Source organism: Ochotona princeps, chromosome 1 (genome assembly GCF_030435755.1).
Source record: "Ochotona princeps isolate mOchPri1 chromosome 1, mOchPri1.hap1, whole genome shotgun sequence".
Taxonomy (NCBI): domain Eukaryota; kingdom Metazoa; phylum Chordata; class Mammalia; order Lagomorpha; family Ochotonidae; genus Ochotona; species Ochotona princeps.
The window spans coordinates 128,424,974-128,451,986 of record NC_080832.1 but is presented as its reverse complement, the minus strand read 5'-3'; the positions used below and the strand labels follow the sequence as shown (position 1 = coordinate 128,451,986).

The 27,013-nt window shown below is 51.6% G+C and overlaps 1 protein-coding gene across 1 annotated transcript in view; it reads left to right on the top strand.

Annotated features, from left to right (window-relative positions):
- The first annotated feature begins 2,058 nt into the window (after nucleotides 1-2,058).
- The window catches only part of GMPR (guanosine monophosphate reductase), a 34,453-nt gene continuing 9,498 nt past the window's right edge, over nucleotides 2,059-27,013 (top strand). Inside the window, exons 1-5 of the mRNA XM_004593103.3 lie at nucleotides 2,059-2,233; nucleotides 9,284-9,403; nucleotides 11,330-11,413; nucleotides 13,357-13,530; nucleotides 24,217-24,298. Coding sequence (XP_004593160.1) covers nucleotides 2,147-2,233; nucleotides 9,284-9,403; nucleotides 11,330-11,413; nucleotides 13,357-13,530; nucleotides 24,217-24,298 — 547 coding nt within the window. The 5' untranslated portion in view covers nucleotides 2,059-2,146. The remainder of the gene's footprint in view (nucleotides 2,234-9,283; nucleotides 9,404-11,329; nucleotides 11,414-13,356; nucleotides 13,531-24,216; nucleotides 24,299-27,013) is intronic.

Sequence of the window (27,013 nt, the reverse complement as noted above, 5' to 3'; positions counted from 1 at the left end):
GGGCCTGAGAGGAAGAACCAGCTGCTGGACTGCCTTCCTCAGCCCAGTGTATCCTGACCTGTCCTTAGTGCCAGACCTGAGAGAGTGATCCAGCTGGCCCCACCACAAGGTTCAGGTCACTGGCTTGAAGGAGCCATTTGCTATTCCAGAGATAAAACCCTCAACAGGCAGTACTGTGCAGGGGGGTTGTGCTTAGAGCAATTCATATCTAATCAATCTTGCATTGTAGCCCTGTGTGTAGGCATTCCGTCTGCTCTCGGGGCTGGGAGCAGTTCAGGGCAGTCCCGTCTGCCCTTCACCCAGGGGGCTACTGAGAAGTTCTGAGGATTCCACACCCAGGAAGCCCTCCTCCTTGGAGTATCCCAGAGAGCATGTGGAAGGAGACACACCAGGGACCCATACTCATGGGTCTGAATGCAGTCTGTGCTAGGGGTCTCTTCCGGGACACCTGGCCTGCCGGCACTCTTAGAGGCAGAAGTTTCTGCTTCCTTATTCTTTTCAATAGATCGTGCTAACACTGCCTTCTCCCTCCGCTGCTCATTCCTCGGCTTCATACTTTGCCGTCAACCGCGCACGTTCCCAGGGTCATCGGCGGTAACCACTGTCCCACCTCATCTCAGGAATGGACACACCCTTTCCTACTAGGCCATTAGCACAACTCCTGTCTGCTCAAATGGAAAAGCGAATGAACTAGAAACCAAGAGGGGAGATGGTGTGCTGGGTTGCAAGAGTAAATCACAAAGAACACGCGGCCCACTTCTCCCAGCTGCTTAGCAACAAGTTTCTTTTCCTCCTCGGGACAATAACTGAACCAGCCATGCTGTAAAGTCATTAGACTTTATTTGGTCTTAATTGGAAACTCAGGACCACAATTAGGTGCCTTCTCACCACTTGGCAAACAAGCAGAATCTCACGATTTGATAAAAGTCACACATTTCTCTGGCTGGACTGTGGTGACTTTCCCTCATTCTCTCATACCTCTCCCTCCCAGGGCGCTTTAAGAACTTCCTGTGGGGTAAAGATAATAACAGCAAGTGGGATGGGCCAAGACCTTTATCCCGGGCGGACATTTGCGTCCAGATGATACAGTGCTGTGCTTTTCTGTTCTATGAAACCCACTGCCAGCAGTTCCAGCCTGCAGGGGACTGCAAGAAAACTGGATAACCCATGCCCCTGTGGAGTTGCTGATCTAGTTTGCAAGTCTACAGCACAAAGAACATAAGGTAACGTGTGAGCCTGAATACATGGCTGGCACACACGGAGCCACAGAGTGAAGGCTGCTGGGGTCTTAAGTGTGCAAGGGCATATCCGTGAGCGCCCCGCGTGCACACACATTGTAACTCACAGAAATCTAGTGGAGGCCTGCAGCTTGTCCTTCCTCTTCCTCTGGATGAGAAAACGCAGGCTTTGAGAGTGTAAGTGACTGTCCCAAGGTCACCCAGCTGGAAAATGGGAACAAACTTCTCAACGTGGGGCACAACCCAGGGTCAAGGGTTACAGAGGAGCTGGAGTTCCTGAGTTGAGTGAGCCTCCTCCCAACCTCCTTGCCTGCATTGTTGTGAGTGACAGACACGGTGGAGCCAGCAGGCCCTGAAGCGCTATCAGCGTGTCTAAGAAAGACTCTGTACAGCCAACAGGTGAACTGGACACACACTCACAACCTTGGGAGCTCCGGGGGGCACGGGGCATTCAGGGCTCTCAAACCCCTAGGTCTGCGCGCAGAGCGCACACCTCATAGTTTTCATGAACCAAACAAAGCCCCTAACACCTAAAAGAACAAACAAACAAAACCAACAAAAATGCCGGCCCCAGCCATCCCAGGCGCTGCCGGCCGTCAACCTGCTTGAGGCCTGCCTCTCCTAGCCCGCGGGGCATGGGGGGCGTTCCGGGGAGCGGGAGCCGGGGCCGGGGGCGGGGCGCGGCGCAAGGGGCGCGAGAGGCGTGGGGCCGGCGGCGCGCGCGCGGCCGGGTTTAAGAGCGCAGCGTGCGGCGCACCGCGAGAGCTCCCGGCCGCGGCATTGCAGCCCCGGCATTGCAGCCCCGGCGCCCGCGCTGCGCCGCCGGCCCCACACGGGCTTCCCCGCGTCCTCGCCGCCGCCGTCGGTGCGGGAAGGAGCCACCGGGCTCCCGCCGCGCCTGCCGCACCATGCCCCGGATAGATGCCGACCTCAAGCTCGACTTCAAGGATGTCTTGCTCCGGCCCAAGCGCAGCAGCCTTAGGAGCCGAGCCGAGGTGGGAACCACTCCAAAGCCGCCTTGGGTGGAATTTTGTTTTCTATGAGGTGTGGGGCGGGGAGGGACGCGGGGTCGCCCTGCCTGTGGCGCCTCGGTGCGTTTGAGAGTGGGAGACCGTGGCTGCCTTTCCACCGCCTTGAGCAAGGTGGGGAAGGCCGGCGGCATTTTGGTCATTAATTTCTCTTAGAATGTCTCTCTCACTTTCTGTCGGCGAAGAGCAGGTGACCGCTTGGTTTATTAGGAATGGGGGCGGGGACCAGAGAGGGAGCGCAGGAAAACAGAGTCCGCAGGGAAAGGAATAGGGAGAAGGGCAAGAAAAAAAAAATAACAAACAGCCGCAGGTTCTTGTGATTTTTGGCACAGGCGCGTGGCGCTGCTTCGGCGTTGGGTTCAGCTGTGGGATTTCTTGGCCATTTATGCCAGACTAGCCCTGCCCCTCCAACCCCCACTCCACCCAAGGTTTGCTTTGCTGGGAGCTGGGCTGGGAGGACCAGCCCCGGTGGCACTAGGTGGTCGCCAGCCCCAGAGAGGCCGAAGAGTGCGGGTGGCTGGCTTGGCTAGGGTGAGGGCGCACTTGGCTTGAGATTGGTGCCTTGGGAACAGGTGAACAGGGGCCTGGGGATAGGGGGAGAGGAAGGTCGGGTTCTAACGCCCCTCTGTGTACTCACTACTGTGGCGTTGTTGAGAGAGCCCGGCAGGACACTGGCCAAGGGGCAGACGGGAGGCTGAGCTAGCTCCACAAACAGCACCATAAATAAATTCCCTGTGGGGAGAACTGCCCAGGCCTGACCGCAGTGCCGGCTGCTGCCAGCCCAGGGCTTGTTTGGTTTAGGGAAGTCTCCTGCCTTGGCCAATGACAGAACCCGAGCCACCTTATGCAAGCAACGGCATTGGCTGCCTGGAGCTGGGGAGGGGGAGGAGCTGAATGCCTGGGCTGCTTGGAGACTGGGCAGGACTCCGTGCCTGTCCTCTGTGGTGTCCTCCCAGGTGCAGAGCCAGGCAGCCTTGGGGAAATGACTCCAGCTTGGCGGGCAACTCCGGAAGTATAAACTGTGGTCAATGTTAAGGCGGACCCAGAGGAAAATGTAGGGGAATGCTGGGCGCACTGATAATTTGGGTGACCTCTGTTTGGTTCTATATGTGATTAGAAGGGGGAAGCTTAAGAAGACTGCATTTGGGGCCGTTTGCTGTAACCTAGCAACTGAGTTCCTCATCTTGTACGTGCTGGGCTTCCATATGGGTGCCGGTTCTAATCCCAGAGGCCCTGCTTCCCATCCAGCTCCCTGCTCTTGACCTGGGAAAGTAGTGGAGGACAGCCCTAAGCCTTGGGACCCTGCACCCATATGAGACATAGAAGAGGCACCTGGCTTCAGATTGGTGAAGCTCTGGCCGTTGCGGCCGCTTGGGGAGTGAATTAACGGATGGAAGATCTTCCCTCTCTTTCCTCCTCTCTGTATATCTGACTTTCCAATTAAAAATAAAAATTTTTTTTCAAGACTGCATTTTAAGGGAGATTATGTCTAAGCAGCAAAACCTCCTGCGAACACCAAACATTGAACCTTTAGGCCATAGAATGCATTATTCTTTCCTGGAAATAGTACATGGTCATGCAACACTTAGCTTCGTAACTTGGGCTGATGGTCACTATTAATGCTGTCCCAGCATGTAGTGGCACGTCGTGGTCTTAATGAGCAGCTACAGGGACAAGCTGGTGCCTTTGTGAAGGGATTTCATCTTCCCTCCCCCGCCCTCCTTGTAGGAGTTTGTCAGCTGTGTGCCTGAAAGCCGTTAGCTGGGTTGGCCTGCATGCTTGGTTGCTGTGGTTTAGCTTGGCAGGCATGAGGCCATTCACCAGTAATCTCTTTTCTTGCCTCGATGGTGAAGCTCTAGTTAAGTGTCTGTAATTCTCTCAGAGCGTTTCTTCCACTTGCTGGTTGGTGCCTGAAATGGTTAGGTGGGTATAAACTTCTGACTGTGCACCCTGAAACAGAAGGTCATCTTGACAGCAGAGTGACGGGATGCCAGCACGAAGCTAAGTGGTAGGTAGGGTGCACATTTGGCAGTTAGGCTGCATGGCACCTGTTGAGGTGTCTGGCTTTGCCTCGCGGCTCTGCTCCATATTGCAGCTTGCTTCTCATGCATGCATACGGAGGCAGCAGTGATAACCTGACTGGTTGGGTCTTTGCTGCCTGTGTGGGAGGCCTGGATGGAGTCTGCAGCAGCTCCTGGCTTCAGCTTGTGAGTCCAGGTTGTTGGGAGGCCATTTAAGTAGAGAATCGGCAGATGGGAGACCTCCAACTCAGTCGGCCTTGCAAATGAATGAAACGGTGAAACAAGATGTGAGGTGGGCCTGGCAGGTAACAAGTTCAAGTGGAGCCGAGAGAGAAAGGCACACCCTGGGAGCAGGGTCTGACTGGGACAGCAAGCGGCAAAAAAGCTCCCAGCCAAGCCCTGGGGGAGGGGGAAAATGGGATCATCAGGCAGTGAGAGGAGAGAGTGATCCCCTCCCTTGGAAGTGAAAGTTCTTCCTGCAAAATCTCCCCCATGACTTTCACCTGGAACGAATGTGAGGTTGCTTGCCAAAGCAAAGAGCAGGTGCAGAGAAGGCCCCCAGGGCCTCGTGGGTGCTGAAGGTGGGCAGACATTTCTCAGCTATTTACCTATATGCTTCATCTCTCCATGAGCCCTTGGTACAGAGGAGTGACGTGCCATAGGATGGTCACGGAGGTGACTTGATTGTTGCTTGAGGCAAAGCTTGGGCAAGCTGCCATCTTTCCTTGATGTTCCCAGAGTTACCTTCCTTGTGACCTCTGACACTACACCTCAACACTGACGTTTGTCAGGTTTTCTTAGAAACACGTTCGTGCAACCTTCACTTTGGAAGTTGGGCAGTACAGAGCATTTACAGCAGAAAATTGCCTGCCTACTTGTCCTAGGACAGGGAAAACATGACAGGCAGCCGGTCTGCTTTAAAACTGTAGTGTCTGGGGGCTTGTGTTGTGGCATAATGGGTTAAGCCACTACCTGTAGCACCGGCGTCCTATGTGGGTGCAGATTTGAGTACTGGCTGTTCCCACTTCCAGTCCAGCTTCCTGCTAACGCACTTGGGAAAGCACTTGGGAAAGCAGTGAAAGATGGGCCAAATGCTGGGGCCCCTGCCACTGATGTGGGATGGGAGACCAGGAGACCAGGCTTCTGGCTTCTGCCTGGTTCAGCCCTAGTTACTGCAGCCAACTGGAGAGTGAGTGAGCCAACAGGTGGTTCACTTTGTTACCTTACACATACAACTCTGCTTTTCAAATAAATAAACCTTAACCAAAAAAAAAAAAAAAAAAATTAGGATTCTTTGCGTCAGCGGTCCTTTGAGAAGAGTTGCAGTCCATTCTTTACAACCTGGATACCTTAGCCCCATGGGGATCAGGGTAGACTGGGGAGAGAACAATGGGGTAAAAGAAAGGAGGCCTGGGTTTTAGTCCAAGCTCTAGGTCTGATGATTTTACTACCTTTGTGTCTGTGTCAGCTGCCTGCGGCTGCCCTAACAAGAAACCGCAAGCCAGGTGGTTGGAGCAACAGGTGCTTGTGTCTTGACATTCTGATTCAATATGTGGGTGGAGATCGATCTTACTCCATCTACTGCTTCCTTCCTCCAGTCCAGGGAGCCTTCCCGAGGGTGCTGTCCGCCGGACTGTTTGGTTCTGCAGCCTCTGGTTTTCTGGCCAGGTTTGGTGTTCGTGACTTGCAGCGTTGAGCCCAACTCTGCCTTCATCTCCACCTGCTGTCCTTTCTTTCCCCTTTCAAGAGGATGTCAGTCATCTTGGAGGGAGGCCCAACCCATGACCTCATCTTGATCCCTCGCAGAGACCTTATTTCCAAAGAAAATCCCTGAAGAACATCAGCATCTTTCTTACAGAGACACAACAGCTCCTGTAAAATTAGAGGGTTTGACTCCGACTTGTTCTTAGTCATGTGTGCGTCAGAATGGCCTAGGGAGATGCTCCAAAGTACACTGTCTGTCTCCAGCACAAAGATGCTGATTCATAGTGTGGGGCAGCTCAAGCACGCCTGTTGGGGAAATTGCCCTAGGAGGATTCTGACATGCACCCAAGTGCCCATGTCTGTTCCTGGCGCCTTCATGCTCAGGCAGTGGCCAAAACGTAGGCTGCTGCTCAGCCCCTCCACTGTGCATTCGTTTATTCCACATTTGCTCAGCCTCTGGGATATTTACATCCCTGACTCAGACTGGGGAGACAGTGAACCATCCCAACTGTAAGATGCATTGCTCGTTTTGCTCATTTTGAAGGCACCCAACTGCTGCTCTTTCGGCTACACCGCTCTGTCCTTGGTGTGCAGGGTTCACGGAGTTGGCCTTGCCTTAGGTGCTAGGGCTGCTGGCTAGCCCTCCCTGTGCCAGTTGAAGCTGATCCCAAGGCCTGTGTGGGCCTTTTCTTCAGATGTGTTTCCCCAAAGGCCATGTGTGCTGCCTGTGCGCCCGTCGGCAACCCCAGAGAGCAGCTGCACAGAAGCTATTCATGCAAATGTAGGTGGGTGTGCACAGAGCGTTACTTGCAGACTTGGGGTATCTGTGCACGCACATGAGGATTTGAGTGAGAAGGGAAGGGGTGTGGCCTTGTGGGGGCAGGCGGAAGGCTGGCTCCCTCATGCCACAGTGCTTCAGAGCTTCCTGGTCTTGAACAAAATTGCTTTTGTTAGTGTGGGAGGAGGACATGTTTTCTGTAGCAGCTGCTAGCCTGGCTTTTTTTTTTTTTTTCTTTAAGGTTTGTTTGTTGTGAAAGGCAGACTTTACAGAGAGTAGTGACAGAAAGAAGAGGGAGGTCTTGGATACGCTGGTTCATTGAGTGGCCACAGTAGCCAGAGCTGAGCTAATCTGAAGCTGGGAGCCAGAAGCTTCCTCCCACATGTGTTCATGGGCTCAGTGACTTCGGCCATGCTTTCCCAAAGCCTAAGCACAGAGCTGGATCAGAAGTGAAGTAAGTGGGACATGAACCGTATAGGATGCTGGCGCTGCAAGTAAAGGCTTAGCATGCTACACCACTGTGCCAGGCACTGGCCTGACTGTTAACAGTGAATTCATCAGGGGTGATGTGGGTAAACCTCCATTTGTATGTAGGAGCCCTCAAAGTCCTGAGTGGCCAGGCTAACTTTAAGCAGGGTGTGTCTGTTTTTGAGGTGAGAGAGGAGAGTCTGTTACTCTATGTTCCCTTTCAAATCAGGCTTGGCACAGTGGGAACTGGAGGTGCTATATTTGGTGCCTTGACCAGCTGCAGCAGATTAAATGCCACATTTTGTTCCTGGAATTCTTAAAGCATCTCTCGCCGTGACCAACTGGTCTCCTGTTCTGTGTGCATGTGTGTAGGGGTGGATGAAGTTGGGAACCATCCTTTCCCCTTCTCGCTCATTGAGTTAAGTATTGTGAAGACTCGAGGTGTCAGGGCTGTCCTTCGAAGATCTCGTTCTTGTGTACTTACAGTGATGGGGTTCGGCTGGGTGTGGAGAGTAGCCATTATCCTGGTGGCATCTGGTGTTGGGAAGGTGGGGACAAGGGCTGTGAGAGCCGTTTGAGGCCAAGCAAGGTTTAGTCCCTGGCTTCCAGGCCTGGCTGTTAATAGCCTTTGAGTGGGAGATCTCTTCCTATCTCTTGCTCTGCCTTTCAGATAAACAAATGACAGAATTTAGTGTAGGACCCCTGACCCTCGAGAGATGCCAAACAGGACTTTGAACATTCCAGAGATTGGCAACAGGAAGCAACCTTCCCCCCGCCGAGGTGAGGCTCAGTGGGAGGCACAGCGGGAGACCAGGCCTTTCTGGTCACTGGTCACCGGGTCTGGAGTCTGGACACTCTTTCTGGTCTCCGGGTCTGGAGTCTGCTGGGGAGTTGGTGGCTCTGGGGAGTCTGCCCACACTGTGAATTCCTCACATGTCCCCCACTGTCCTTCTGTTCACCTGGCCTTCTCTGTTGGCCAACCCCTGCCAGACGTGAACCTGAATGAGAAATGGAGCTGGTCGGGGAAGGGTATGGGGAAACTTTGGTAAGAATGGGTGTGGGCCCTGCTCTTGACTGAAGAAGTCATTCCGACCCAGTCTTTGCATCTTGCTCTAGGCTAGGCTAGATTGCAACAGCTAGGTTGCTGTTCTGGCCTGCTGACAGTTAATAGGCGTACATGCTCTGCAGTTGGAGACACCATGGAATGGGAAGGGCCTCTCTGCAGCTGTTTGCCAGTCAGAGGAACACGTGTTTGTATGTGTGGCCATATGGTCGCAGTGGGCTTCTGCCCACAGCATTTGTAGCAAACAGCAGCCAAGGTTGCCAAGTCTCGGGCTTGATGGTTTAGAGCTCACTGCAAGGTGAATTCAGAGTGTGGGTTCAAGGGAAAGGTGAGAATTGCACCAGTTTCTGATGGAAGGGAGGACAAGGTTGGCAGAGAGTGGAGCATTTCTCTCCAGCGCTGGAAAGTGGAGAAAAGAACGTGTGTGGGGCAGTTTAGGGCTGCATGAACCAGGCTGGGGAGAGGAAGAGGTCACTGGACAGCAGAGGTTAGTGAAGGAGAGGGAATTATGAGATTGGGGTGACAGTGGAAGAGCCCGAGCCTTCCACAGAGAGAGAAGTCCCATCTGCTGGTTCATTCCACACATGCCCACAATGGTTTGGTCTGGACCAGCCTGGGGCAGGAGCCGGGAACTCAGCCCAGGTCTCCCATGTGACTGGCCGGAACTCAGCCACTTGGGCTCTGCACATTCCCGGGGAGCTGGCTGGAATGGGAGGCGCAGCAGTATTCAAGCTCAGCTCGTCGGTAGGGAGTACAGGCTTCCTGGGTTGTGTCTTGACCACCGTACCAGACACATCCACTCTGGAAATTTTGCACCCAATACTTGGGTTCCTCAGAGACCCAGGCTGTCTTTAGAAGATGTCGCCAAGCCCTAAGCAAACCTAAGCATTTCCCTCATGTTCTTTGCACGCATTCCATGTTCCAGAAATGCTGCACCTGTCACGGAAGAGCAACATTCACTTTTCTGTCCCTTTGGCCAACAGGTGGATCTTGAGCGAACCTTCACGTTCCGTAACTCGAAGCAGACCTACTCGGGGATTCCCATCATTGTGGCCAACATGGACACCGTGGGCACGTTTGAGATGGCAGCTGTGATGTCACAGGTGAAGCAGCACGTTTTCTCCCTCTGTTGTCCGCAATACAGTGCCAGGAGCCCACCTGAGCTTTGCACGGCAGTGGAGACAAGGGAGGCACCTGGACCAGTCTCCTGGAGCCGGGCTGTCACAGGATGATTTACTTGCTGTGCAGTGAGGAGGTGGACAGTGTGAGTGTGTGTGCTCTGCAGGCCGTGACATGGTCTGGATTGGCATCCAGTTCTGTGAGAAAGCCTGTGATGGTTTTAGAAATTAGACATGGAGAAGCTAAACACTATGACAGGTGCCATATTGCAGAAGAGGGGCGTTACCCTAGATGGTAACAGTGCTACTGCATCTACTGCATAATCCTGTAGAAAACGTTTAACACTGCTTGATACAGTGCATCTCTTCCTTCTTAACTCCTTGCCCAGACGGACGGACGCTGAGGCAGAAGTAGAGGAAAGGTGCCTCCCTCCCCATGGCTGGGCCCTCAGCCAGGTGGCTGGAGAACCCAGCTCCAAACCCAAAAGGCTCCCAAAGCCACCAAGTACGCCACCCCCCCATCCCCCGCTGAGTAAGCTGGTATGTCCTGGGACAGGCTGGCGTACAGGTCTGACTTCCTATAAGGAAGTAGCTAGTATCCTGGTCTCAGGAACAACAAAAGAAGAGCCACTGCTGGGTAGGACCTTTGTCACTCGCAGCTGGATAGGGCATGTTTGTCGCCACAGGTGGGCTGGGGTTGTGTGTCTGTTTCTGTTGGCAGTGCCTGCCAAGTGAAAAGGTAAATCCAATTAACTGAAGGAGCATCCTGCTGAGGACAGTGAGTTCATTATTAGCCAGTGATTAGAAGGGAAGGATTCCCCGACGCATCACCAGCTCCAGCGCCGCGGCAGGAGGCCCGGCGGACTCCAGGATTGTTTGTATGGTGTGTCAGCCCCTCCGTGCTCCAGTGCAGAGCCTGGCCAGTTAATCGCTGGAGGAATGTGGTATTTTTGTCTCCATCTTTTTCCTTCCTGTACTGTCATCAGCCACAGCAACTGATGAATTCTATGTCTGTGGAAAAGTGGGGTGGGAATTGGGGAGCAATAAACTGCTTGGCTGATTCAAACACCGGATTATTAGTCCATGGAAAACTCAGAACTGGTTCACCCTTCTTCTGCTCATGGGACACCTCCTGGCTCATCAGACAGTGAGCACTGACTCTGTGAGCCGTGCGTGGGGACCACAGATCCTTAAATCTGCAGTCTACAGAGTTCATACAAGTTAACCAAGTCATCTAGAACCTTGGGATGGGAATTGCAGATGGGGTGTGGGCCAGCCCAGAGAAGTTTTGAGAGGTGATTGTCCAAGGCAAGGGCCGAATCTGACCGCGTGGCCCGTGTTCCTTACGAGCCCAGCAGTTGCTAAATTTCTTAATCTCTGTGACTGACTGTGAAGCTAATTACAAATACCCTTCATACTTCTGAGATTTAATGTCTGCCAAGCATTGACATGGCAGTAGCAAATGCAGGGTCACGGACTTGGGGATTTTAATGTGTACACGAAGATGGACCTCCCTCAAGAATACGGCCCACCAGGTGGCTTTAGCTTCAGCAAGAGGTATTGAGATTGTGAACACAAAGCTCTTAGGTACAGAGCGAGGTTCAGAAGGGTTGGTTAAACAGTCGTGTTGGGGTGGCCCTTCTGGGCAGGGGACCTGCCCCGTGCTTGGCCATGTTTACCAGCTGTGTTGCTCTTGGCCGGAGCCATGGTGGGCTGGCAAGGACTCTGAGATGTCCTCCCATGCTCCCCTGCCTCCTGGAAGAGTCTCTGGGATTTCATGGGCTCCACGTTTGTCTCCTGCTTCTAGCAACGTATTCCAAGCAAATTAAGTGCGCATGGCAGGCAGGCCGGATGCCTTTGTCTTGCTGGATACCCTGGCGTCTTATCCTAACGCTGCCTTTTGTTTCCTAGCACTCCATGTTCACGGCAATCCATAAGCATTACTCCCTGGACGACTGGAAGCTGTTTGCCACCAATCACCCCGAGTGCCTGCAGGTAGGCCCTGGTCCCATGGTTAAATGACAGGTGCTGCATGGGGGAGGCCTTTGGGTTGAAAAGAGGATTTGAAGGAGCAGAAAGGTGTGTGGGGAGGCAGCTGGGACCTGCTGAGCAGATCTGTCTCTCAGTATATGAGGAAAATCCTAGGACTTGCCTCTATGGACTATCTATGGACCTTCAGAAGGTGAACAGGCCTTCAAGAAGTTCATGGAGAATTGGATTAAAAAGTGAGTATGTTAGTGCAGAAGTGCTTGAAAGCCTTGTCCATAAGCAGTCTTCAAATAGCTTATGGAAATGTGTGTTATGAAAAAGTATGCATGGATGTCAAAACGTTTTTCACCAAAATAAAATTATCTTTTAGCCCTCCCCGCCCCCAACACATACTTTTTTCTTTTGGAAAAGTAGAATTAGAGGGAGAGGGATGTGTTCCAACGACTGACTGCTGTCAGGTGGCAGCAGTGGCCAGAGCTGCACTAGCCTCAAGCTAAGAGCCAGGAGTCTCCTGGGTCTCCCATTGTGGGTGCAGGAGCCCAAGCTCTTGAGCCATCCTCTGCTGCTTCTCCTCCAACTGTAGGCACAGAAGAGGGAGCCAGATTGAGACCCTGAACCAACACCCATGTGAGGTGCTGGCACTGCAGGTGCCAGCTGCACCAGCTCTGCCCCCATACCAGCCCCGAAGCCCAAGTTTTTATGAAGTGAAATTGCTTAGAGAGTCAGACACAGAGAGGAGCAAGAGCTCCTCCGATGCCTGCCAAGGCTGAGGGGAAGCTGGGCTCTAGGTGCTGGCTGTGATGTGGGGAGGTGACAGGAGCTTGGCGGGTCCCTCATCTGTGACTGTGGGTTCCCCTACAGTGTGTGTGTTAGCGATGGGGTGGGGGAGGGTGGACAGACAACAAAGGGGGAAATGTGCAGCTGAAGTACAAGGCAAGAGGTTGACCCATGACTACATTTGCTAAAGGCACTAAACGGTTAAAAAAGTCTTTTCCCAAAGGGTCGATTTTTCTGAGAAGGCTTGGGGTTCGAGGTGCTGTGGGGGAGAAGGTATTACAGAGGAAGTTGTGGTGGCTTCAGGTTTAAACCTGTGCAAGTCGGTTGCACAGGATCATGCTGGGCCTGTTTCTTACCCCTCAGCGGGAGCTGTTGCTTTGAATTGAAGCAACCTTCAGCTGCTTGGGCAGGGTCAGGTTTGCTCCTGTGGACCTGTTGTGCCTGGCCACCCCTGTTCTGGCCACTCCCAGTGGGTGCCTGAAACCACAGGTGGTATACAACCGTGATGTGTTTTCCCTTCGTGGACACACCCATGCTCAAGATCAATTTATACAAGATGAACAGCCCATGTAATAAAATAGAAAGATGGTAACGGTATATTACAATCCGAGTTACCGGGGACATGAGTTTATTTAGTATTCTTGGCCTGAGAGGGGAGTGAAGCTAGAATCGGGAAGGAATGTGGGGGGGCATCCCAGACTCCCTCTCCTGGCTCTCCCTGATGACGCGTGGAGTGGGAGGTGGCAGCTTTGGCATGAGTAAACTGCCTGCCCACCCCCACCCCCGTTCCTCCTGGAAACCCTTGTGTCTCCTGTTGGTCTTCCTTGATACAACACGTTTGTACCAGTAGCTTCGTAATTCTGCATTGCAGACAGAGTCTGAGCAAAGGAAACAGAAGCCAAGGAGGCATCTTGTTCTAACTAGCTGAGGTTAGGGTTCAAGGATTGGGACCTTTGATGGGGGAGGGGGGGGTAGGGGAATCAAAGCTCAGGTCCTTGCGTGGACACATCTCCTCGACCTCTGTTGCTGTGAGGCTCTTGGGCAGTCCCCCTGTGTATTGGGTCGGGACCCAAGTGACCCTGCTTGTTTCTGGTGTAGGTGTGTGCGCGCAGGCAAATCTGTGTCTGGATGCCACAGTTCATATCTGTCCTTCCTGATGTGTGTTGGCGCAGCACGTGGCCGTGAGTTCGGGCAGTGGGCAGAGCGACCTGGACAAGATGAGCAGCATCCTGGAAGCTGTGCCCCAGGTGAAGTTCATCTGCCTGGACGTGGCTAACGGGTACTCGGAACATTTTGTGGAATTCGTGAAACTTGTCCGAGCCAAGTTTCCTGAACACACCATCATGGTAGGTGCGGTGCAGCAGTTTGGAGATGGGGAAGCAGAAGGGATGGGGGTTTTGAGTGGGGCTGGATTCTCTAAGAACATTTGGTGCCTCCTTTATTAAACGATTGACAGTACTCCTTAGGTAAAGGATAAGGCCACGGCTATGAGGCATCTAAAAACTAAGTCTCCTAGTTAAAGTCCTGATCAACAGCAGAGGATGCTGGCTTTTTATTTTTTGCTAAAAGACCATCAGCTGTTTTCCTATTGTGTGATCACTTAAAAAAAAAAAGTCTGTGCTGGGACCAGCATCTATTGTGCTGTTTGTACCTGGGCTGCTCTGCATCCAATCCAGCTCCCTGCTTGTGGCCTGAGAAAGCAGTAGAGGACGGCCCAAAGCCTTGGGACCATACACCTGTATGGGAGACCCAGAAGAAGCTCCTGGCTTCCAGCTCTGGACCAGCTCAGCTCTGGCCATTTGCGACATTTGGGGGAGTGAATCAGCAGATAGAAGATCTCTCTCGATGTCTCTCCTTTTATTAGCAAATATGCCTTTCCAATAAAAATAATTTAAAAAAATTAAAGGTCGCTGTTTCTGCATAACAATATGAGAATACTTCAGAAAAAAATCATGGAAAAGTGGAACTGAAAAATAAGTTTGGTGCACAAACATTCTGAAAGCCATGTGTAGTTATTGTACTCTCTGCATGTGTGTGGGTTTCTTGAAGACCCCTCATACATGTAGACATCAGAGTTTGTTGGATCAAAATAAACTTTTTGAAGATTTGTGTGAAAGGCAGAGTTACAGAGAGATGTCTGAAGACAGATCTTCTGTATCCGCTGATTCACTCCCCCAAAGGCTGCAATGACCGGGCTAAGCCAGGCCAGAACCAGCGTGAGAACTCTGTCCAGGTCTGCCATGTGGGTGGCAGGACCGAAGCACTGGGGTCGTCTGCTGTTTCCTAGGCATCTTAGCAGGCAGCTGGGTCAGAAGGGGAGCAGCTGGACCTTGGGCCGGGATGCCAGTGTCACAACATTGGTCCCTAAACTTGTTTTTTCTTGAAAGATTTATCTTTATTGGAAAGGCAGATTTTCAGAGAGAAGGAGAGACAGAAAGATCTTGCATGTACTGGTTCACTTCCCAAGTGGCCACAATGGCCAGAGCTCAGCTGATCTGAAGCCAGGAGCCAGGAGCTTCTTCCAGGTCTCCCACACAAGTGCAGGGGTCTAAGGCTTTGGTTCATCCTCTACTGCTTTCCCAAGACACTGGTGGCCGTATGGGATCTCGGCACTTGCAAGAAAAGGATTCAACCACTGAGCTATTGTGCTAGGCCTGGGATTTATTTGTTTTTATTAGAAAGGCAGATATAAAGAAAGGAGAGACGAGAAGAGAATCTTCCGTCCACTGGTTCACTCCTCAAGTAACAGCAACAGCTGGAGCTTTTGGCAGTCCGGAACCAGGAGCCCGTAGCGTCTTTCGGGTCTCCCACATGGGTGCAGGATCCCAAGGCTTTGGGATGGGTAATAGGACCGCCGGGATTAGGACCTGTGCCCATGTAGGACCCTGGTGCGTTTAAGGTGAGGACTTTAGCCGCTAGTCTACCATGCCGGGCCCAGGACCCCAAGTTTTAATTCCATTTTCTGTGTCCACTTCACACATTTTCCTCGTGTTTGAACATTGGAACCATGTGCATGGTTTCCATCGAACATACTTAGGCCCTGTGTGCTGCACCTCTGCCTGTCAGTGGCACATTTGTGCTGTGAGAGTTGGACTTACAATATGAGGATTTCATGAGAGGCAGCGTTGGATATTGGTGTGTCTTTATCTGGGACTTTTTTCTCCTGCCTTTTCCGTCCCTTTCTGTGTCTTCCTAATTCATGTTATTCACTAGTTATGTGCTTCCTGGACAAGTGAATTGCCAAAAAGAGAAAAAAAAAAAAGGAAATAGAAGCTCCAGCGGTTAAAGTGGTATTTCTGGAAAGTTCCATGCTACAAGCCTGCTGTCTTTACTGATCTACATTGTCAGAGCACTTAGGTTGATTAGAAGATAATTTCTCTTTACTTTTTTTTTTTTTTTTAACCTTTGCACATTTCATCATTGTACAGGAGCCACATGGCAGGAGTCACTTCCCTTTATGGAATTGAATCTCTTGTTGAGTCTAAGAACATATAATGTTTTGTTACATTCTCCAAATGGGAGGGAAGGATTAAGAATTGTTCCAAGGTCAACCGGCTGTTACCAGTGTGAGGATCGGGCAGGAAGCAACAGATTGGTTTTAGCCCCCGTGAGCATGCTGTCAGCCTCACTGTGTTTTGAAAACTGTAGAATGTTGTGAAGGAGTTCTCTCTCCCATCCCCGCCCCGCCACCCCATTTCTTGCAACAGAACTGATACCCTCGCAGATGGTGGTGCTGGGAAAGTTTGGCCTGGTGTACACGATGAGAGGACTCCACCCTGACCCAGCATTGCTGGGTGTCCGTCTTGGGGCCCCAGCTGGCTCCAGCCCCTCCGTGAGCCCTCACTCTTGGGGACACATGGGAGCGGGCAGAAAGCTGGACTCAGAACAGAGAGCCTCATGGCTGTGCTGGGAGCCTGGAGCCCGGGAGCAGCGCGTGGGATGCAGCCCAGCTCCCCAGGGAAGCTGAGCCTTTGTCCTAGGGGTTAAGATGTTCAGGTTGTGTGTTGGACAGAGCAAAGCCTGCATTCTCACTCTAGTTTCTTGCTCATTTTTGGGACAGTCAAGCCATTGGGTCCCTGCCACCCATGTGGGTGGCCTGGGTCATGTTCTTGCCTTCTGTCTTCGTCCGGCTCCATCCCCTAGTGTTTGGGAGCTAGGGCGCTCTGGCTGTCGAGACCAAAAATGACCATCCATTCTCCAAAACTCAGCCTGGGACAGACACAAGAGCTTTACAGATCCTTGCCGGGTAGAAGAGGAATCCCTTGTGTGTCTTTTCCTGAAAACAGGAGGTGGAGACTGGCTGCACCCAGGTCGCCATGTCTCACTGGCCCTGGAGGTGGCAGGAGTTAAGGAGGGATGAGCTGTTCTCATTAGTGCCACCGGGCTCACGAGTGATGGCCGTGTCACAGGGGAACTTAACCGCGAAGGTGAGGTAGTGGTTCTATTTTTTCTTAGTAGTTTGTTGTACAGACGATGAAATATGCCACATTTGAAAGATATCCAAGTGGGAGGGTTTTTCTCTTTTTTTTTTTTTTTTTTTTTTTTTTTTGGATAATCGTAGAATAGGCATCCTTTTAACATCCCGGCGCTCGGGAGACCCCTCCTCCTGTGTCTGACAGAGCCCCCAGCGTGATGTTGGGAGGCTCCTCCCTCTTGGCAGATGTCTGTTCTTGCCACGCGCTCAGGCATTCCTGAATGACATGGCTTCGTTTGGTCGGGCTTGACTGCCTAGTGCCGTGGTGGTGCTCGGTGTGTCTTGTGTCCACTTGTGTCATCTTGTGCAGATCCCTGTGTCGCTGTATGTCACCTGTCTGGAACTGCCCCATTCCCAGAGTTCCTCAGTCACACTGCTCTGTAAATGCTTTCCTTGATTTTTTTTTTAAAGATTTATTATTATTGGAAGCCAGATATCCAGAGAGGAGGAGAGACAGAGAGGAAGATCTTCCATCCGATGTTTCACTCCCCAAGTGAGCCGCAACGGGCCGGTGCGCACCGATCCGATGCCAGGAACCAGGAACCTCTTCCGGGTCTCCCATGTGGGTGCAGGGTCCCAAAGCTTTGGGCCATCCTCGCCTGCTTTCCCAGGCCACAAGCAGGGAGCTGGATGGGAAGTGGAGCTGCCGGGATTAGAACCAGCACCCATATGGGATCCCGGGGCATTTAAGGCGAGGACTTTAGCCGCTAGGCGATGCCGCCAGGCCCAGATATACAGAGAGGAGGAGAGACAGAGAGGAAGATCCTCCATCCGATCATTTACTCCCCAAGTGAGCCGCAACGGCCGGTGCTGCGCCGATCTGAAGCCGGGAACCTGGAACCATTGGAAACCTACAGGACCATTCATTGGTATGTGCAAAAATACCTAACTTGTTTGACACTTTTGGTAGTGTTGCGAGGACATGTTCACATTGCCCCAGTTTTTCGGGCCTGAAAACTGGAGTGCTGGGTGTTCCTGAGTCTCCCAACACAGTGGTTCGAAGCGACACTTGCAAGGGGCACTGGGCAGGAGCTGGAAGTTCCTGGTCTCGTGTTGGGAGCCGGGGCTCTGGGTACCCTGCATCCTGTTCTAACTGCCTGCTTTCCTGCTGTCCACCTGCTGTGAGCCTTGCAGGAAATCCTGGAGAACATCATTGCTGTCTGTGGCTGCTGGCTGTGGAAGAGGGCTAGTTGCGTGGTGGCGTTCAGACAAAGAGAGTGTCATCTTGGGAATGACCCAGGCACTCAGAAGGAGGTAGACCAGGCCCTTCTTGTTTCACAGCAGTTCTTTGAGTGGACCTAGAGGCACCCACTGCCTTACGGGAACTTCCTGAGGGTGGTGAGAGGTGGGCCTGGTGGTTGGAAGTAGGTGCTGCCCTCCTCCCCTCCGGGGGATGGGGAAGCTGTGATCTGAGCATCAGAGTACACTGCCTCCAGGCCAGCTTCAACCTGTCAGTGCAGGAGAAGGTGCCTTTGTGCTGGTGGCTCTGTCTGACCTGGTCTGGAGGAGTTAGGTTCGTGACACCCAATCTGTGTAGATGAGATGGCAGGCCGGGTCTCCTTCCCGGGAGCAGTAGCATGGCAGCTGCTCTTGGCCGAGCCCCTAGCAGCTGCAGGTGCAGCCCGGGTGATCCCCTGACGGGTGGCCCCGTCGCTTGGGCTGTTGCGGCCAGACAAGGTTGTGAGCCTCAGGAAGGTGCATGGGCAGTGCCTTGCACATTTCCTGGCAAGCCTAGAGCCACCAGTGGGCAGCTGGGCCAGTGGAACCTGCTCCCCTGAAGGACGGGGGATGCCTTAGCACCGACTCATCCTCTCTGGCCACGTTCCCTGCCTTTTCTGTTTTCATTCTTTCTGGACCCGTGGCTGAAAGCTACACAGCGCCTCCAGGGTCAGGTGTTATTTGCTTGCCACAACTGCGGTTTCCTGTGCTCTCAAGGTAGAACAACCTTGTCGGGAACCTGTATCCATGGTGAGTAGAGAGAGGAAGACCCTATGACTGATGTTCCATCACACCTCCTGGTGGGGCTGATGAACAGCCTGCTACCTGCCATGGACCCCTGCCCTCTGGCCCTCTCTGGAAAAGAACTTTGGCAAAGGATCCCAGAAGTGGCCAGTAAGAAGTGACCAGAGGAATCACTGTTGAGTGGGGATGGAACTCGAGTTTGAGATGTTGACAAAGATAGAGACATGTAGTGGTGATGGCTACACAGCAGAGCAAATTACGATGCTGCCTCAAAAAGTAGACTTAAAGGATAAATTCATTTTGATGAAAAAACTGAGATTCAGGCATAGCTTCCCCCCACCTCCCCATAATGTTCCCATTAACTTTTTGAAAGAGTCCTTGTCTGCATGGACTTAAATTTTTTTTGCATGCAAATTAACCTTCCATTCCATTTCCCTTGACTGTTTTGAAGTTCCTTCACTCTTCGTGCTACTCTCAGTGTACCTAAAGGTAGATAAAGCAGCAGGTCTTACAGTGTGTGTATATCCCTCTACGGTGACTGAGAACTGAAAATTAGAAAGGAGAGCCCAGTTAACCATGTGACTTAGCCAGGGGGCTTGGTGGCTACTGAGCACCTCCTGAGAACCAGGAGCTAGGCCCAGAACCAGCCTGGAGATGGCCATGCTGAGTCCTGGTGGGCCCATTATATGGCAGGACCAGCTGAGACTCGGAGTGGCAGTGACTTCCTTGTCACGCCTCGGAAGGATGAGTCTAGCATTTGGCCGCAGATTTTTCTTGGTCCATTTCATCGTAGAGGTGGAGGACTGATGGGAAGCTGAAGGATTGGGGGCCAGTTTGCTTTTTGCTTTTGCCTAGTGGACTTCTGCCTTAGTCCCATAAACTGAGTAACTGATAAAAATCAGAAATATCTTTCTCACGGTTCAAAAGGCTGGGAAGTCCAAGCTGAAGGCTGCTTGAGTGTCTGGCTACTTCCTGGCTCATGTGTCACTGTATCCACTGTGTCCTCTCGTAATGCCTGCTTCCACAAGGCCACCAACCCTGTCCCTGAGGGCTCCGACCCTGAGGGTTCATGACCCTCCAGCTCCTGATGCCATCAGAGGAGGACCTAACATTCAAGACCATAAACACTTCTTTTAAAAAAATATTAATGTGTTTGTAAATCAGTTCCAGAAAGGAAAAATCAAAGATCTGCTGCCTCCCTCCCCAGAAGGCTGCCATAGCCAGAGCTAGGCCAGAGGAAAGCTGGCAACCAGAAACTCCTTCCTGGCTTCGCCCCTGAGTAGCAGGAACCCAAGTATCTGCCCAATTGCATTCACAGGGAGGTGGATCACAAGTGAAGGCAGCTGTTCTTACCTTACCTACCCGTCGAGGAGCAGGTGTTACATCTGAAACGGGCACCTGGTGGCTGTATGTGGGGGTGCAGGACTTCCTGGAGAGGGGTCACTGAGTAACAATCTCCCCCTGCCTGTCTCAGGGTCCCAGACAAGGGTTTCTATCTAGTGTGCTGTGTGACCCAGCTGCCCAGCAAGTGACTGCCAGCTGTCGCTGCTGCTGCTGACGCCTGCATCCGCTCCCCAAGAGAGGTGCTCTGGGTCAGATAAAGCAGGCGTCTTACTTAATCGCTGCTTTCACAGCTCCTGCTCCACCAGGCATGCCCCCAGCGGGGGCCCCTCAGCCTTAGGTATCCTGGCTTCACAGAAGCCTGCATGTTCTCACCTCGTCCTTCTTTCTGATCAGGTGTCTCTCTCTCTCTCTCTCTCTCTCTCTCTCTCTTTTCGCGAGTTTTGTCTTTCTTGGTTCCCAACATTCTCAAATGGGTGCTTTTTGTTCCTGCCAGTGGAAACTTCCCCAGGCCTGGCCAGTTATCAGTGTTCTAGGGCTGTGCCCCATGCTTGAGGCCTGGTCTCCTCAGTCTGGGTCTTTTCCACACTGCAGCAGACAACACATTTGGAGCACGCAGCCATGAGCCACCCAGGTGGACGAGAGTGATGGAGAGTCCCGTGGGAACTCAAGGGATGACCACCTGCTTTGCTGTCACGTGGCTGCATCTGGTACATCCATGTGAGCTGATGAATGAATGTGTCTTGAGTGGGTTCTTGAAAATACAAGGTTCCAGGTTGGGGGAAAAGTACCCATAGTGAAATGAACTTGTGTGGAAGGCTTGAGTAGTTTCCCCAAGCTGTCTGACTTTGAGCAAGTTGGCCAGCATGAGAGAAGGTAATGTTTGGTCTTATTTCCCAGGTTCCAGTCACTTGTTCCCCAGGAACAGAGTTGATGGTGTTTCTTGTGCTACAGAAAGAAGCAAAACAAAGCAGAAAACCTTCACATTTATTTTTTTTTAAAGATTTATTTATTTTTATTGCAAAGTCAGATATACAGAGAGGAGGAGAGACAGAGAGGAAGATCTTCCATCCGATGTTACACTCCCCAAGTGAGCCGCAACGGGCTGGTGCCCACCAATCCGATGCCGGGAACCAGGAACCTCTTCCGGGTCTCCCACATGGGTGCAGGGTCCCAAAGCATTGGGCCGTCCTCAACTGCTTTCCCAGGCCACAAGCAGGGAGCTGGATGGGAAGTGGAGCTGCCGGGATTAGAACCGACGCCCATATGGGATCCCGGGGCGTTCAAGGCGAGGACTTCAGCTGCTAGGCCATGGCGCCGGGCCCGACCTTCACATTTAATTCTGAACTGCCGGAGTCCAGCTCCAGCTGAGTTCACAACTCAAGAAGGGTGCGTGGATGAGGTGCAAAGAGAAAAAGAAAAAAGTGGACCACTATAATTTCGTGATCATAGTGGACAATACAGGAAAGCTATCCGCTTTATTTATACAGAGACAATCAAACTCTGGCTCACTCTTCATGGTCAAGTGGGTGTTTCCAAGGGTAATTCTGCCATTTGTTTCACCTAAAAAGTCTAGAAGTTCCTGCTACAATTCTTATTCTACAACTCAATTTTATATCACAAAGAAAGGAGAACCTAAAGATCAAGGAAAGAATGAAGTCCTAAATACAGGTCCCTTGATTAGCATAAGGTCAATGGGGACAGCCAAGACGGTAATAGAAGACCCTTTTGCAAGAGGTTGTTATTGACTTTAACCTCCAAGCCCACATAGAGTAAAAAAAAAACCAACTCCACAGTAGCAAGCAATGCCTGAATGGATTAGAATTGTTCCGCAGGGTAGTCCCGTGTCCATGCAAAGGAAGGTGGAGCTGCATTCAGGTGGTTGTAGAGACATCCCCCCGGCCCTGCCTGCAATACTTTTCACACCTTTGTGTCCCCCACACCCATCACACGGACATAGTGAACTGCTGTAACATCCAGAAACATGTGAAGGAACAAATCGTATTGCTTTTACCTAGACACAGTTTGCTAGCCTTTTGGTGTGTGTGTTTTATTATATGCATATACTTCTCCCGGCATTGAACCAAAGGCATACCAGCTTTTACCATGTCATTAAACTATTAAGAAACATCTCAGAAATAGGCCATAACTTGTTTGAAGACTGGCTCTGTAGTTTTTGCAGTATTATACATAATTCATTCTGTCCTCATGGTTATTTCCTTGGTAGAGAAACTTAGGATTGTACAATCAAAGGAGCTTTTTGCATTTATTAGATATGGATGAATTGCTTTCTAAAAATCTTGAACGGAAGCCAGACTTCCTCTAGGATGGTGTGTATTACGTTTTACAACTAACAGTGGTGTGTGAAAGGGCAAAGCAGCACCCCATTGGCATCTGAATTTTTTTCAAGATATATTTTATTTTTCTTGCAAAGTCAGATGTACAGAGGAGGAGGAGAGACAGAAAGATTTTCCATCTGATGATTCACTCCCCAAGTGACTGCAACACCCAGAGCTTAACCGACCCAAAGTCAGGAGCTAGAAGCCTGTTCCAGGACTCCCACATGGGTGCAGGGTTCCAAGGCTTTGGGCCGTCCTCGACAGCCTTCCCAGGCCACAAGCAGAGAGCTGGATGGGAAGTGGAGCTGCCAGGATTAGAACCGGACTCCATGTAGGATCCCGGCACGTTCAAGGTAAGGACTTTAGCTGCCAGGCCACGCCACTGGGCGGGCCCCTGGATTTCTTTTGAGGGTCATTGCCATTGAGCACTTTCTCAGCCACTTGCATTTCCTCTGTGAGCTTCTAGCATTTTTCTTAAGGGCTGAGTGACCCTTGGTTAATTGCAAATCTTTTTCTGCACTTGATTGCTTGTTGACTGCATAGGTTCACATTTTTTACATTGTTGTAATTGTATGTGGCCAGTTCTATACATTTCTATCAATGCCACATTCTTTATAAGATTTGAGGGTTTTTTTTTTTTTTCCCCTGAATTTAGGGATTTTTTTTTTTATTTCCTTTGAAAAAAGTCAGAGGAGATGAAGAGAGATCTGCTTTCTGCTGTTTCAGCCCCAGTTGTCTGCAGTGGCCAGGGTTGGGCCAGGCAGAAGGAAGGAGTTCCCCTGGGGTCTCAGAGGTGCGTGGCAGGATCCCAAAGACCGGTCTCATCTTCTGCTTTCCCAGGCCGTTAGCAGGGAGCTCAATCAGAAGTGGAGCACTCTGGCACCTCTGTGGGACACAAGCTGTAACTCTGTCTCAGTGCCAGCCCCAACTTGAACTCATTGAGTTGACCTCTAGTCCTCTTTCTAGTCTGTTGTTTCCCAGTGTCAGCCGCTGTCTGTGTATTACAGTAACTTTGAGCCTATCCGGTTGCCTCTTCCCAGCATCCTTTGTCACTTAACTTCCCAAGATTCAATTTGGCAAAAAGACACTTGGGCTTTAGTGCAAAAAAAAAGAGGATGAGCAGGATATGTAGGATGCATTTTGCACAAAAAAAAAAAAAAATGCAAAACAGAACAAAAACACTTTGCACAGCTGTAAAAAGCCGGCAGGGCATTTTGCTTGATACCTTCTCTACCAGCTGAACAATCCATAGGGCAGCGAGTTGTTATAAAAAGGACTCATTTTGCACTCCCAGACTCCTGTGTTGAAAGAACTTCCAACCCAGATGCTGATACGTGTGGCTACTTCCTGGCTTATGTGATTATTTTTAGGGCCACAGTGTCATCTGTAGGTGGCACAAGTGCCCGTCTTCCTCCTCCTATATCTGGGCTGGACATCCAGGCATTTCCTCAACTGTTGAGACGATCCATTCTGCATTTTCTACACTGGGTCCCTGGTGTCCCAAAGGGGCTTTCTGTGGCTTTCACAAACTGAAGTATTATTTTATGCTCAACCCTAGAGATAGTGGTAGAAGTGTGTGTGTTTCATTTCTTATTTGATGTTTGTGCTTTGCTGAGCGGTTCAGAAAGCCTGGAACCGTACACTCTCACATCGCTTATGTTTTCACAATGCAATTGTTCTGTGTCTTCTCATTTGATTGGCTCACGTAGGAGTCTTCCCCAAAAGTAGTTTGAAAGGGTCAAGTTCTGTGTTCTTGTCAGCCAAGAAGGGAGCAAGACAGCCATTTCCAACTTGCAGAAGAGACGCAGGGGTTAGGCTCAGTGCTTCTACTCCCTTCCCATCCTCAGCATTGCTTGGGTACCCGGTGGCCTGCGGGAGTTGTTTGGCCATGAATTCCACCCTGTCTTTTGTCTCAGGCAGGGAACGTGGTGACCGGAGAGATGGTGGAAGAGCTTATTCTCTCTGGGGCCGACATCATCAAAGTGGGAGTTGGACCAGGTAAGATGCGCTGAGAGCCCAGGGGGGCCTCGGATGGCTGGATGGGATTGCAGGAGGGACTCGGCTGTGGGTCGAGCACTTCGCTGCCAGGAGCATCGCTGATGGATCCCCGAGGGAAGTGTCACAGAACTGCCCCGATGTCCCACCATGGGACCTTCATTTTCATTTTAAAGGGTCAGTCAATTTGGAAAGTGAAGTTTGAGATCTTCCAGCTGTTGGTTCACTCCTCAGGTAACTGCAAAGAAATGGCCAGAGCGAAGCCAGACCAGAACCAGGAGCCTAAAACTCCATCTGGGTGCCCTGCATGCGTGGCAAAGGCACAAGTACTTGGGTCGTCTTCCCTTGCTTTTCTGGCACATTGGTAGAAGTGTGGTAATGGGACTCAAACCGGTGTCCATGTGGGATTTAGGTGTCGCAGGTGGCTCCTTCCCTGCCCTAGACCCCCGTGAGGAGTTTGGACGTGGCTCGACTGTGAGAGCCTCATTTAGTAATCTTCATGTGCTAGAAGAGAATGCATATGACCTTGATGTCCCTTGAAGATGAGGGGTGAATACAGGTGGGTCATTCATAGCCACATACATGACTCGGGTTCGTGGGACTGCATTCATGGCCACTTAATTGTGCAGGCCTGGAGTGTCCTTCTGCCCAGCCAGTGGCCACCCTCAGCTACCTCGATCCAGGTGAGCCACAGGGTTTACCTGTGTCCTCATGAACTGCCCGTTGGTGTTGTAGATGGAGGAGGCATATGTGGCCTCTCTGTCCTCAGATCAAGGGATGCCATTTCGTACTGAGGAGATGGGGTGGAGTGGTGATGACTGCCATGCTTTAACTTCTTCTGTGCCTATGATTAGCAAAACTCTGCAATTTACAGAGAAGGAAATAAACATTTTCAGTGGGGACTCAAAAAACAGGCAAGATCTTTTTTTTTTAATCGCCCATCTACCCAAGAAGATAGTCTTCTAAAAATGAGGCAAACCAGCCACAAAGCAACGTAAGGGGATGTAGGAACAGAGAGTCCGCTTGGGGTCTGAGATGCCACTGCACTGGCTGGACACGGTCCTCAGCCTCGGAGACCGAGCTATGCAGGGTGAGAGAATTAGGAAGAAACATTAAGAGGAAGTGTAACAGGTGTTCACAGAGGCTTTCCTTCTTGAGAAGTCCCGAGAAAGGATGCTGACGCCCTCAGTCCTGTCTTAGCGAGAGCTCCCCTGGCTAGTGGTGGCACAGGAGACCTTGGTGGTAGGCCACAAGACTCCGCTGGAGAGGCAGAGACATGTGAGAAATACACACATTGCTCATGCATATTGGTAAGCCTTTGTAAAACAGTTGTTTATGAGACAGAGTGTTGCTGTCTGCTTGGTTGCTTCTCAAATGCCCGCAATGCTGGGGCTGAAGCCAGGAGATGGAGACATGGTTTTCCTGAATGGGTGAGGGGGATAGGAATTCGTGACTTCAGCTGTCAGCAGCCTGCCCCCTTGAGGGTCCTGTGCTGGTGTGCTGCCCGGGGAGCTGTGTGAGAGTGTGTGTGGAGGGGAAGGGGTGAATGCACCCTCCTCTGGGTGCCTGTCTCGATGCAGACTTGAGCCTCCAGCCACATGCCAGGCCTCTGAGTACATCCTCTGGCACTCTAGATGGATCGGGGAATGGCTGGCCTGCAGGATCATTTGGTCTGGCCACAGGGAGGTTCAGTTGATAATGTTGTATTGCCTATGCATGATGTTAATAACTTGGAATGGCACCTGGCAGAAAACAAGTCCTCCGACCCCTTCCCCCTGCTCTGGGTGTTCTTTCCCTCTAAGGTCACCGTGGATCCCTGGCCAGCTGCCTGAGCAGAGTGGATGTGACTATGAAGGGCCTTGTTTGAGCCAGATGCCTGGGAACCACCTAACCTGACCACAGACCATTTAAACACTGGGTGTTATATACCTGTAGCCATTAAAAAAAAGAAGAAGGAAAAAAGAACCACTACAGAGCAACTCTTTTTTTTTTTTTAAAGATTTATCTATTTTATTACAAAGCCAGATACAGAGAGAGGAGGAGAGACAGAGAGGAAGATCCTCCATCCGATGATTCACTCCCCAAGTGAGCTGCAACAGGCCAGTGCGCTCGATCCGATGCCGGGAACCAGGAACCTCTTCCGGGTCTCCCACGCGGGTGCAGGGTCCCAAAGCTTTGGGCCGTCCTCGCCTGCTTTCCCAGGCCACAAGCAGGGAGCTGGATGGGAAGTGGAGCTGCCGGGATTAGAACCGGTGCCCATATGGGATCCCGGGGCATTCAAGGCAAGCACTCTAGCCGCTAGGCCACTGCGCCGGGCCCTACAGAGCAACTCTTAGGAATTGGCAAAATGTCTGAAATGAGGTGAAAACTCTTGCCAGTTTCTTCTTTCAGCCGAGTGTTAGTAGGGACCATTCCCACGGCTTACTGGAAACCTTGCCCTTGGTTGTCTCCAAGAAGGGTAAGGGGCCGAACCTCTGCAGGTCCCTTGCCTGGGCAGGGTCACAGGCCCAGAGCGGCTCGGGCCCCCAGGTGACTGTGCCCTGGATCCAGCAGCGGAGTGGGAGAGGAGGAAAAAACCACCCATTCTGCACCTGAGCTTGTAAACCTGCTTCCTGCTTTGCCCAGTACTGCCAGACCCTGGGCGAGAGGGAGTGTGTGTGGGACAAAGCTTGCTGGCTCTCAGTCTGTGTGCATGTGTGCGTGTGTGTGTGTGTGTGT